This window comes from Hemiscyllium ocellatum, chromosome 25, assembly GCF_020745735.1.
Source record: "Hemiscyllium ocellatum isolate sHemOce1 chromosome 25, sHemOce1.pat.X.cur, whole genome shotgun sequence".
Lineage (NCBI taxonomy): Eukaryota > Metazoa > Chordata > Chondrichthyes > Orectolobiformes > Hemiscylliidae > Hemiscyllium > Hemiscyllium ocellatum.
In genome coordinates this window covers 9,018,774-9,032,634 of record NC_083425.1, presented here as the reverse complement: position 1 = coordinate 9,032,634, position 13,861 = coordinate 9,018,774, and the positions used below count along the sequence as shown (strand labels likewise).

The following is a 13,861-nucleotide window of genomic DNA, read 5'->3' as shown; positions in this document are numbered from 1 at the left end:
TAAAACAACTTACAACTTTTGTCTATTTAATCAAAACAATTCATTATTTTTAGCTGACATACATAACCTTTTATTGCATCCAACCTGTCCCTTAGGCCAAGTTAACCTAGCCCCAAAGTAAACAATTTGAAAAAGCACAGTTTCATCTCGAGGCCCAGTTAAAAGCCTCCAGAATCCAATAAGGAGAGATTACAACAAGGCCAAAATTTAAAACAAGGTTATGACTCAAAAATTTGATTCTTGTAGCCCAGCACTTATGCTAGACTGATTTGCTCTGGAAAAAGTGAGGACTGTAGATGCTGGAGATCAGAGTAGAGTGTGTGGTATCAGAAAAGCACAGAAGGTCAGGCAGCATCCAAGCAGCAAGAACATCACTGTTTCAGGCATAATCCCTTCATCAGGAATGATTTGCAATGGACCCTCACAATTCTAATTATTTATAGAAATTCAATGTGGAAGGTGAAATTGGTCATTTTACAAGAGAGTAAATAGGGTAGTGGGGAATAATTTAAACAAAGGAAAATCTACCTAGTATGATAACATATGAAGAAACAAAATTATTAAACAACAATATAGGGCAGCACGGTGGCTCAGTGGTTAGAACTGCTTCTTCACAGCATCAGGGATCCGGGTTCGATTCTCACCTTGGGCGATTATCTATATGGAATTTGTACATTCTCCCAGTGTCTGCGTGAGTTTCTTCCGGGTGCTCCAGTTTCCTCCCACAATCACAAGATGTGCAGGTCTTGTGCTAAATTGCCCTTAGTGCTCGGAGCAGTAGTCAGGATTAAATATAGGGTAGGGGGAACGGATCTGGTGGTTTACTCTTCTGAGGATCAGTGTGGAACTGTTGGGCCGAGCGGCCTGTGTCCATACTGTAAAGTATCTAATTTAATCGTATCTAAAAAATTCGTTTATAGGAAGAAGACACTTAGAAAATAGCTGCTCTCTACAGAAACGTACACAGGGTAAGAAAGAAAAATTGTGACAGAAGCAGAAAACTGGCTTGACATGCTTGTTGTAGCAGCTTTAAAGAGATCCAGCTACAAGCCCAGTTGACAAATAGTCAAAGCTTTAGAAAGGGCAAAAACCTGGACGGGTAATAAAGCAATTTTGATAAATATACAATAATCAAAGCAGAAAGAAGGGATTTCAAAAGGGCGCTGAAGCAATGAGACAATATGGACAGACTTATGGAACATAAAACCTCAAGTTAGTACTTGGGTATTGAGAGAGACTTAAAAACATTGAGGTCAGGAAGCAGTGACTGCAATCAGGAATTGTACTTCTCACAATCTGGAAGAAACAAAACAGTTAACAGCGTTTGAAGTAATATATTTCTTGAAGCAGGCTATGTTAAATTTAGAGCTGAAAATGTGTTGCTGTAAAAGCATAGGAGGTCAGGCAGCATCCAAGGAGCAGGAGAATCGACGTTTCGGGTATGAGCCCTTCTTCAGGAATGGGGAGAGTGTGCCAAGCAGGCCAAGATAAAAGGTAGGGAGGAGAGGGGTTGGAAATGCGATAGGTGGAAGGAGGTGAAGGTGAGGGTGATAGGCTGAAGTGGGGGCGGGGGCGGAGAGGTCAGGAAGATGATTGCAGGTTAAATTTAGTAATAATTAACATACCAGAATTGGTTAGCATACTGAAGGTGAAGGAACATCTTGCAGATACTGACAATATGACAAATGAATTTAATACTAGTATTGATAGCAAGTCTTAAAGCAAGATAAAGATCTAAGAAAAACACTTCAAAGAGATCAGAATGGATTTCTGCAGGAAAATTCGAGAACCAACAAACAGTGATATGTTCTATGTTTTTGAGATGAACTTTACCTTTAGGAGTTTCAGGAACACCAATAGGACAGATAATCTTCCGAATGCAGTATTCAGAACGGATTCCATATGGACCAACATCTCTTCGCTTGATAATCTCTGTAGTAGTGATATCAGTTTCTGTAGTTTCTGCAAAGTCATAACAAGGGTGAGTTTATCCTTGATTTTTGTTAATGCCTACACACTAATTATAAACTAGCAAAAATCACCACTTCAAATTCAAACAAAACGAACCTATCCAAAATACATATTTTACATAAATGCCTTTGTGTAATTAGCTTGGCTATTAAAATAACATCAAAGTTTATGACAAAACAGCTGTCTGATTGGACAGAGTTAATGATTTATGAAAGAGAACTCTGTTGACAAGACAGTATTTTTGAGGATGGGACTGAGTTGATAAGGAAGAAATCAATTGATGTGGTATATTTGGATTTTGAAGTTTTTTTTTTAAGAAGTCCCACAAAGGAAGTGAATTAACAAAATTACGACGCACAGGATTGGGTGTTATACACTAACATGCAGACAGAATGCAGAGAATGGAGCATTCTCAGGTTTGCAGGATAAGAGCAATGGGGTACGACAAGAATCCATACTTCGGCCCCAGCTATTCACTCTGTCTGTATCAATAATTTGGGTGCAGAGGGTCAATTCAAATATTGGCAAGTGTGCAGGTGTTACAAAATTGGGTGGGAATGTGAACTGAAAGGAGGAGGCAAAGGGGCTTCAATGGGATTTAGACAGATTGAATGAGTGTGCAAGAGCATGGAATATAATGTGGATAAGTGAGGACTTATCCACTTTGGCAGGAGGAACAAAAGAGCAGGATGGTTCTTAAACTGAGAAAGATTATGATTTAGAGGTGCCGGTGTTGGACTGGGGTGTACAAAGTTAAAAATCACACAACACCAGGTTATAGTCCAACAGGTTTAATTGGAAGCACACTAGCTTTCGGAGTGACGCTCCTTCATCAGGTGATAGTGGAGGGCTCGATCGTAACAGAATTTATAGCAAAAATTTGCAGTGTGATGTAACTGAAATTATACATTGAAAAATTGATTGTCTGTTAAGCCTTTCATCTGTTAGAATACAGTGATAGTTTCACTTCTTTCATGTGTAAATCACAAAACCTTTTTTTAAAAAAGTTGCATTCTCAGGCTAACAATGGTGTTAGCTAGACAATATGTTGAAGGTGCTAGCCCCCTGTGTTCTCTGCCGATAACCTGATATTCAGATTGATTCTAATCTAAAAAGTGAGATAACAGAGTTTTACATAAATTCATGCAGTTTTTGAGCTCAGAGTTCTACACGAATGTATGCAGCTTTTGAGCAAAGTGCAATATTCACCCCACAAAATATATGTGTGCATGTGGGTCTTTGTCTGTCTGTGTGTGCGCGCGTCGTGAGAGAGAGAGAGCGAGAGAGAGAGAGCTCGAGAGAGAGAGAGAGAGAGCGCGAGAGAGAGAGAGCGCGACAGAGAGAGAGAGAGCGCGCGAGAGAGAGAGAGCGCGAGAGAGAGAGAGCGCGAGAGAGAGAGAGCGAGCGCACGCGCGCATCTGTGTGTACCTGTGTCCATGTGTAGTGCAATGGGACATGAACCCAAGGTCCCAGTTCAGGCCCTCCCTATGGGTACCGAACTTAGCTATCAGCCTCTGCTCGGCCACTTTCCTTTGCTGCCTGTCCCGAAGTCCACCTTGGAGGATAGTCACCCGAAGGTCCGAGGCTGAATGTCCAGTTGGAGAATACTTCAGTGGTCCAGGACATTCAGCCTCGGACCTTCGGGTGACCATCCTCCAAGGTGGACTTTGGGACAGGCAGCAGAAGAAAGTGGCCGAGCAGAGGCTGATAGCTAAGTTCGGTACCCATAGGGAGGGCATCAACCGGGACCTTGAGTTCATGTCACATTATAGGTAATCACCATTGCACTACACACACACACACACACACTCACTCACATACACATGGACACAGGTACACACAGACGCGCACACCCACCCTGATAGACACACACACACTCCCACACTCACACATGCACCCCCTCACAGACTTAAGACACTCTGCGCGCGCGCGCGCACACACACACACCCCACCCCATACAGACACACAAACACACACACACACACACACACACACACACACACACACACAGACAGACAGACAGACAGACAGACAGACAGACAAAGACCCACAAGCACACATATGTTTTGTGTGGTGAATTTGTACTTGCAGAGTAACATTGCACTTTGCTCAAAAACTGCATGAATTTATGTAAAGCTCTGTTATCTCACGTTTTAGATTAGAATCAATCTAAACATCAGGTCATATACAGAGAACACAGGGGCTAACACCTTCAACAATGGTGTTAGCTAGACAATATGTTAACAGCTAACCCAAGAATGCAACTTTAAAAAAAAGTTTTGTGATTTACACATGAAAGAAGTGAAACTATAACTGTATTCTAACAGGTGAAAGGCTTAACAGACAATCAATTTTTCAATGTATAATTTCAGTTACATCACACTACAAATTTTTGCTATAAATTCTGTTACGATCGAGCCCTCCACAATCACCTGATGAAGGAACGTCGCTCCGAAAGCTAGTGTGCTTCCAATTAAACCTGTTGGACTATAACCTGGTGTTGCGTCATTTTTAACTGAGAGAGATTAGAATGTGTGGATGCTCAAGAGAGCTGTGTCATTGTTCCTAAATTGCTGATGATTAGCATGCAGCACTCTTGTGCTGAGTGGTAATGTCCCAACCTCTGGACTGAGGGACCTCGGTTCAAGTCCAACCTGTTCCAGAGGTGTGTAATAACATCTCTGAACAGGCTAATTAGGAAAAATAAGCTTTAAAAAAAACAAAAGTTAGCATGCAGATGGAACCAACAATTCAGGAACCAAACATTAGCTTTTATTTCAAGAATTTGAGTACAGAAACAAAGAAATCTTGGTTTAATTGTTTGGAACACTGGTTATACCAAACCTCAAGTATGGTGGTCTCTTTGCTTAAGAAAGCGTATACTTGTCATAGAAAGAGTAAAGATTCACTAGACTGATTCCTGGGATGGAGGGACTATCCTATGAGAACAGATTGAGAAGACTAAGATCAATCCTCAACAGGCCCAAACTTAAAAAAATTCAAATGACAGACAAATTAGATGCAGAAACGATGTTTCCCCGACAACTGAGTCGAGAACCATGGGACAGAGTAAAAGGCAAGATGAGAGGAACTTGATGAAGAGTGGTGAATCTTTTAAATTCTCTTCACTAGAGGGTTGTGGAAATTCAGTTGTTAATTAAGTTCAAGACAGAGACTGATAGATTCCTAGTTACTAGCGAAATCAAGGGATATGGCAACAGAGTTGGATATGCATTGAAGCAAATGATCAGCTATGGTCTAGAATGGCAGAGCAAGCTTGAGACATTATATGGCCTATTCTACCTCCTATTTTCCCTTGAAAACTGGCCTGGATATAAATATAGACATGTCTGATATTTTCATTAAAGTCAAATCCCATGGCAGCGTGGTGGTTAGCACTGCTGCCTCAGTGCCAGGGACCCAGGTTCAATTCCAGCCTCAGGCGACTATCTGTGTGGAGTTTGCCATGCGCCATGTCTGACTGGGTGTCCATCGGTTACTCCAGTTTCCTCTCACAGTCTAAAGATGCGCGCGTTGGGGAAACTGGCAATGCTAAATTACATTACAGTGTGCAAGGGAAATGCAGAGTAATAAAGGTATGGGAATAGATCTGGGTGGGTTTCTCTTCAGAAGAACGGTGTGAACTTGTTGGGCCAAATGGCCTGCTTTCACACTGTAGGGATTCTATGATATCAGTTTCATCCCTTGCTTTTGGGTATAATGGACAATGCTGTACCATTTGGTCTTGACTCCTCAATCAATTTATCTTGCGAATATTGCTAGTATACTGGACTCTAGAATCCCCAAGGCCAAATCTCCCAGACAGAAATATTTATTGACAGGTGTAATTTCTGCCAGAGACTTCTTTCTCTTTGCCAACTAGAAGCCAGGAATACCAAGGACTCATGTAGCAGCCTAAATACTGACATCATTCAAGTTAAATTTGATGGAATCACAAGACTGAATTTGGCACCTCCTTGATTTGAAGAGTTTTGATCTCTCCATATAGTGCAATTATAAATGTATTTATTGAAAATGTCAAAGTCAGCACAAGTTACATTTGAAAGAGGCAATTATCATAATCTCCATGTAAAACTGCTTTACTAAAATTACACTAGGCACTTGTCAGACCATAACAAATGGTTTTGATCCCTGTATCAAAGGAAAAGCATAGAAAATTCACAGGGTAGATTCCTGATATGCAAGTATTTGAGGTGATGTTGAGCCTGATCAACCATGGTCTCACTACATGATAGGCAGACTTGATTGGTTTACTGTTTCTATGCCTAAATGCTACTAATGTTCCCCCAGAAGTCACTCTATACAATCAGAACTCCACAGAATGTGTCACATTTTGAGCTGACGGCATGCATCATATTCCACTACTTCTGAATGGGACAGTATATCTAAATGTGCATTATATAAATGAAAGTGCTATTATTGCAAATCGCCATTTTAACCATTTTTTAAAAAAGAACTAAATTCATGAGCAACTACATAATGTAAACTGGTTACGTTCTGAAACAGTTCAGATATTTTAATTTGGAGGTATCTAACAGCATAGTACAAAACACGTACAGCTGCAAATCCTCTTTATCCAAAAGCTCTCCAAAATGCATCAACTAAATCACAGTGTCAGATGATTTAGAATCTGCCATACCTGTACGTGCAGTGGTGACTCCTGATGGTGGTTTAACTGCCATGTCATCCCATCGTAAGCATGCCCATAATAACCGCAACATAAGGCTGACACCAGCTAAGGATTTCACAGTTTGCAGTCGATACCTAAGCAAAAAGACATTAGTGTAACGGACCATTAATCACTAACAACAACATGCTTTATGAAAACTCTGAAGATCATATTGCAAATAATAACGTGCTTAATATAAAATTTATGCTTGGCATCACAAAAGTGGTGTATCATCTGGACTTCCCCAGTCTGTTATTAATTTCATGGTCCTACTTATTTTGTCCCTCAAAAGCCAAGCTAAAAAAAACCACAAAGCATTTTGACAAACAACAGATAAAGATGAAGAAAATCAGCAAAGTGAAAAGTTAAAACCATAAGTGCGCTATATGCTTTATAAAAAAGCATTGCCTTATGGTAAAACAAAACCAAAAAATATAGCTTCCTCCACAGAACACAAATGCTTCCTGTTCATCTAATTCAAGTCTCAAAGGTAACATACTGATTTAGAACACATTTATGTTCAATTCATTCCAGCACACCTTCCAATTGTGCAGGATTTCATTTTCATACAGACTGAACATATGAAACTGGTTCAGGTGGTAAACAGGACAAGATCATTGAACATATTAGCCACCGTTTCACTTTAATTTAGATAAATACAAGCTGCTGCATTTTGGAAAAGCAAATCAGAGCAGGATTTATACACTGGTCCTACAGAATGTTGCTGAACAAAGAGACCTTGGAATGGAGGCTCATAGTTCCTTCAAAGTAGAGTCACAGGTAGATAGGATAGTGAAGATGACATTTGGTATGCTTTCCTTTATTGGTCAGAGCATTGAGTATAGGAATTGGGAGGTCATGTTGCAAGTGTACAGGAAATTGGTTAGGCCATTTTTGGAAAGTTACATGCAATTCTGGTCTCCTTCCTGTCAAAAGGATGTTGTGAAATTTGCAAGGGCTCAGAAAAGATTTACAAGGATGTTGCTAGGGTGGAGGATTTGAGTTATAGTGAGATGCTGAATAGGCTTGGCGTGTTGTCCCTGGAGTGTCTGATGCTGAGGGGTGACCTTATACAGGTTTATAAAATCCTGAGAGACATGGATAGTTTTAATAGACAAAGTCTTTTCCCTGAGATGGGGAGTCTAGAACTAGTGGACGTGGGTTTAAGGTGAGAGGAGAAAAGATATAAAACAGACTTAACAGGGAACTTTTTCAAGCCGAGAGTGATGTGTGTCTGCAAAGAACTGCCAGAGGAAGTGGTGGAGACAGGTACAATTACAACATTTAAAAGCCATCTGGATGGGTATGTGAATAAGAAGGGTTGAGAGAGATATGGGCCAAGTGATGGCAAACATAACTAAATTAGGTTAGGAAATCTGGTCAGCAGAGACAAATCGGACCAAAGGGTCTGTGCTTCTCTATGACTCTATAACTGCGTCATGGAGTCAACAAGGGAAGAACCTAATTAAGATCACATCTTGTAAAATAACACGGTGTTTTCTCAATTAATAAAAGTCTCTGGAGATGAATGAAAATTGTAGAATTTCACATCAAGTCCGAAGGTGATACATTCATGCAAGTTTAAACTAGAGTATAAACTTTAAACCAATTACAAAACTCAAACTGCAAGGTTCAAACTGCTCAAGATAAATTAAGAAATTGAAATAAAGGATATGACTGAGACAGCCCATGGTGAACGTTTAAAGAAATCATGAAATTCCCGCACGGTGGCTCAGTGGTTAGCACTGCTGCCTCACAGCACCAGGGTCCCCGGTTCGATTCCAGCCTTAGGCGACTGTCTGTGTGGAGTTTGCACATTGTCCCTGTGTCTGTGTGGGTTTCCTCCGGGTGCTCCGGTTTCCTCCCACAGTCCAAAGATATGAAGGTCAGGTGAATTGGACATGCTAAACTGACCATACTGCTAGGTGCATTGGTCAGAGGGAAATGGGTCTGGGCGGGTTACTCTTCGGAGGGTCAGTGTGGACTGGTTGGGCCAAAGGGCCTATTTCCACTCTGTAGGGAATCTAATCTAATTGGAAAGCTAAAGGAATTCAGAGGTGAGGAGATGAGGGGGGACAAGGCCACGAAAGTACCAGCAGATGGTTGTCATTTAGCCCTTTCAGACTTTCATCATTCAGCGAGATCACAATGATCTGTGACCCAAACACATAGCTGCCTTTGTCCCATTGCTTTACTACTGTTGGACAATAAAAATCTAATTTTCAATTTAAAATTAACCAATAATCTCGCACCAATTCCTTCTTGCAAATATTCTTGCAGAAAAGAAATCTAAACTTGCAACAGCCTTAGTGTGAAGCTCTTCTTAATTTCATGCTTAAAAAAAGTCCAGCTCCAATATTTAGAAAATGCCCTCCAACTAATGGACATAGTTTCTCTTTATCTATCCTATTTGTTCCCCTTAATATCTTGAAAACTATGATAGAACTACCTTTTAATCTTCCTATTTCCAAGGAAGCCATGATGTGGAGGTGTTGGTGTTGGACTGGGGTGGACAAAGTTAAAACTCAGACAACACCAGGTTGCAGTCCAACAGGTTTATTAGGAAGCACTAGTTTTCAGACCGCTGCTCCTTCATCAGGTATCTGTATAGCTTCCTAATAAATCTATTGGACTATAACCTGGTATTGTGACATTTTTAACGGCTTCTGAGGAGGTATGACCTCAGTTTGTATAATCTCTATTTAGAATTTAATATTCGGAATCCAAGTATCTATAATCCCAAAATTACCTATTTATCCTTATATTCTGTATCCAATCCTTTATCCACACTCCTACATCATGTGCTCTTATCTTGTGCAATAACATTTTACATTGCACTTTATCAAAACACCCCTGTAAATCTAAAGCAATCAGATATAGTCAATATGGCTTTGCGAGATGAAAATAGTGTTTGACTAATTTAGTAAAGTTCTTTGAGAAATCCACAAGCAACATAGTGGGTGTGTGCTGCACTTCTATTTCCAGTAGACATTTTACAAAATGCCACAAACGTTATTACACAAAGTAAGAGTTCATAATGTAGGGGGTATCGTATGAGCATGGTTAAAGGATGGGTTATCGATCAGGAAATAGGTGGTACAAAATTAATTTTTGGATTGGCAAGCTATGACAAGTGGAGTGTCAGAATCAGTTCTGGAGCCACAACTATTTACAATTCATATCAGGAACTTGGATGATGGGAATGAACGTATTGCCTTATGACACAAAGGCAGGAATCTGCCAAAGGATACAGATCGGTTAAGTGAGTGGGCAGTAAAATGAGGCAACTAAGTTAGGTGAGGGGGATCAAAAAAAACCAAAACAGATGAAGAATAAAGTTGGAAAATATGAACCTGTCCACTTTGGCAGGAAGAATAACAAGCTGAGTATTATTTAAATGGCAAGCAATTGCCCAACTCCACAGTCCAGAGGGATTTGGGGTCCTGATACTTGAAGCAAAAAAAAAAGTTAGCATTCAACTCATGAGGAAAGCAAGTGTGTGCGCGGGGCGGTGTGGTGTCGACATGTGGGGCGGTGCGGTGTGGGTATGTGGGGCGGTGCAGTGTGGGTATGTGGGGCAGTGTGGGGTCAGCAGGGGTGGTGTGTCTATGCGTTCTCTTGTATGACAGTATTTGGACGATTGGGTCAGCATCCACTTAAAATTCGAAGAATGAGGTGATCTGATTGAAACGTTCAAGATCCTGAAGACATGAGAGGATGGATGCTGAAAAGATATTTCTCTTTCTGGGAAAGACTAGAATTAAGGGATAGTTTCAAAATAAGGATTCTCAAATTTAAGATGAAGATGAAGCGATTCTTTTCTTAGAGGTTCGTGAATCTGTGAAACAATCTTCCCCACAGTATGGTGCAAACAGACTCACTGAATATTTTCAAGACAGAGGCTGGTAAATTCCTGAACAATAAAGGACTCAATGGGTATTAGGGCAAGTAGGATAACGTTGGGGCCATAATTAGATCTGCTATGATCTTTCATATGACAAGAGATCACAATCCCAGAATTATTTTGACATAGTGGACTTTTAAGACAGATGCAGGTTTTCTGGTTAAAATATAAAAGGGACATACAAGCCAAAGATTGCTGGGTGTGTAAATTGGGCATGATGTGAGGTAAAGAAAAGCAATTCCAAATACAAGAGGTGCGTTTTCCCCAATCAAGGAATATGTAAAAGGAGTTAAAAAAACAACTGCAACATAGCGCTGTGCACTAGTCCAGTCTTCTGTTTCTATAAGGTTTTGGGGTGCTACGAAGGTCACAGCTGAAGAACATCCACTAGACACCCTTGCACTTTTATGTAATAAAGTTTCTGTCTTTCTCTCGTTCACTGATTGCTGTAAACAGGTCCCAAGACAGCAAAGTCACAATTAAAAAATAAAGAGGACAATTCCCTTTGGCTTGTAGAATCCAGAATCCCCGACCAAATGCTCAGCAGCAGAGTGTGTGAAATACCTATAAATTCACAATGATGGCTGAGAAGCAGCACAGCATGTAGGCTCATGCCCAGAGCTTATCTGGTCTCTTTAATTTTTTTCCTTCACAGCATTTTTTTTCTCTCTTCGCTGTCCACTACACCTCCAATTTTGGTGTCATCTGCAAACTTACTAATGGTACCTCTTCTGCTCACATCCAAATCATTTATATAAATGACGAAAGGTAGTGGACCCAGCACCGATCCTTGTGGTGCTCCACTGATCACAGGCCTCCAATCTGAAAAACAAGCCTCCACCACCACCCTGTGCGTTATACTTTTGAGTCAGTACTGTATCCAATTGGTTAGTTCTCCCTGTATTCCACGAGACTTAACCTTACTAACCAGTCTCCCATAGGGAACCTTGTCAAACACCTTATTGAAGTCCATATATATCACATTTACTGCTCTGCCCCCAATCCTCTTTGTTACTTTTTCAAAAAGCTAAATCAAGTTTGTGATTTCTCCCACACACAGCCACGTTGACTATCCCAAATCAGTCCTTGCCTTTTCAAATACATGTACATCCTATCCCTCAGGATTCCCTCCAACATGCCCACCACTGACGTCAGGCTCACTGGTCTGTAGTTCCCTGGCTTGTCCTTACCACCTTCCTTAAACAGTGGTACCACATTAGCCAACCTCCAGTCTTCTGGCACCTCTCCTGTGACTATTGATAATACAAACATCTCCGTAAGAGACCCAACAATCACTTCCCTAACTTCCCACAGAGTTGTAAGATACAACTGATCAGGACCTGGGGATTTATCCACTTTTATGCATTTCAAGACTTCCAACACTTCCACCTCTATAATCTGGGCATTTGGTAAGATGTCACCATCTATTTCCCCACATTCTATATCTTCCATATCCTTTTCCACAGTAAATACTGATGCAAAATACTCATTTAGTATCTCCTCCATTTTCTGCTGCTCTGCACAAAGGCCACTTTTCTGATCTTTGAGGGGCCCTATTTTCTCCCAAGTTACCCTTTTGTCCTGAATATATTTGTAAAAACCCTTTCGATTCCCCTAAACTCTATTTGCCAAATCTACTTCATGTCCCCTTTTTGCCATCCTGATTTCCCTCTTAAGTATACTCCTACTTCCTTTATCCTCTTCTAATGATTCCCTCGATCTATCCTGTCTATACCTGACATATGATTCCTTCTTTTTCTTTACCAAACCCTCAATTTCTTTAGTCAACCAGCATTCCCTATACCTACCAGCATTTCCTTTCACCCCAACAGGAATATGCTTTCTCTGGACTCTTGCTATCTCATTTCTGAAGGCTTCCCACTTCCCAGCCGTCCCTTCACCTGCGAACATCTGCGCCCAATCAAACTTTGAAAGTTAGAGTCATAGTGGAGTGCCACAAGGATCGGTGCTGGGCTCTCTACTTTTGTCATTAACATAAATGATTTGGATGTGAGCACAAGAGGCACAATTAGTAAGTTTGCAGATGACACCAAAATTGGAGGTATAGTGGACAGCGAAGAGGGTTACCTCAGATTACAACAGGATCTGGACCGGATGGGCCAATGGGCTGAGAAGTGGCAGATGGAGCTTAATTCAGGTAAATGTGAGATGCTGCATTTTGGAAAAGCAAATCTTAGCAGGACTTATACACTTAATGGTAAGGTCTTAGGGAGTGTTGCTGAACAAAGAGACCTTGGAATGCAGGTTCATAGCTCCTTGAAAATGGAATCGCAGGTAGATAGGATAGTGAAGGCAGCATTTGGTATGCTTTCCTTTATTGGTCAGTGTATTGAGTATAGGAGTTGGAAGGTCATGTTGCGGCTGTACAGGACATTGGTTAGGCCACTGTTGGAATATTGCATGCAGTTTTGGTCTCCTTCCTATCAGAAGGATGTTGTGAAATGTAAAAGGCTTCAGAAAAGATTTACAAGAATGTTGTCAGGGTTGGAGGATTTGAGCTATAGGGAGAGGTTGAACAGGCTGGGGCTGTGTTCCCTGGAGCGTCAGAGGCTGAGGGGTGACCTTATAGAGGCTTACAAAATCTTGAGGGGCATGGATAGGATAAATAGACAAAGCCTTTTCCCTGGGGTCAAGTAGTCCAGAACTAGAGGGCATAGGTTTAGGGTGAGAGGGGAAAGATATAAAAGAAACCTATGGGACAACGTTTTCACACGTGTATGGAATGAGCTGCCAGAGGATGTGGCGGAGGCTGGTACAATTGCAACATTTAAGAGGCATTTGGATAGGTATATGATTGGAAGAGTTGGGAGGGATATGGGCTGGGTGCTGGCAGGTGGGAGTAGATTGGGTTGGGATATCTGTCAGCATGGGCTGGTTGGATCGAAGGGTCTGTTTCCAACTGTACCTCTTATGCTTGCATCCAAATTTATGTAAATGACAAAAAGTAGGGGGCCCAGCACTGATCCTTGTGGCACTCCACTGGTCACAGGCCTCCAGTCTGAAAAACAACCCTTCACCACCATCTATCTTCTACCTTTGAGTCAGTTCTGTATCCAAATGGCTAGTTCTCCCTGTATTCCATGAGATCTAATCAGTCTCCCATGGGGAACCTTGTCGAACACCTTACTGAAGTCCACATAGATCACGTCTACTGCTCTGCCTTATCAATCCTCTTTCTTGCCTAATATCGTCAAAATTGGCCTTTCTCCAATTTGGAGCTGAAAATGTTTTGCTGGAAAAGCGCAGCAGGTCAGGCAGAATCCAAGGAGCAGGAG

At 41.2% G+C, this 13,861-nt stretch overlaps 1 protein-coding gene across 14 annotated transcripts in view; it reads right to left on the bottom strand.

Annotated features, from left to right (window-relative positions):
• The window catches only part of bptf (bromodomain PHD finger transcription factor), a 152,647-nt gene that overhangs the window by 53,043 nt on the left and 85,743 nt on the right, over window positions 1-13,861 (bottom strand). For all 14 annotated transcript variants that reach the window (XM_060844739.1, XM_060844746.1, XM_060844740.1 and 11 more), the window contains 2 exons: window positions 6,632-6,756; window positions 1,834-1,962 (listed from right to left, as the gene is read on the bottom strand). In XM_060844739.1, coding sequence (XP_060700722.1) covers window positions 1,834-1,962; window positions 6,632-6,756 — 254 coding nt within the window. The remainder of the gene's footprint in view (window positions 1-1,833; window positions 1,963-6,631; window positions 6,757-13,861) is intronic.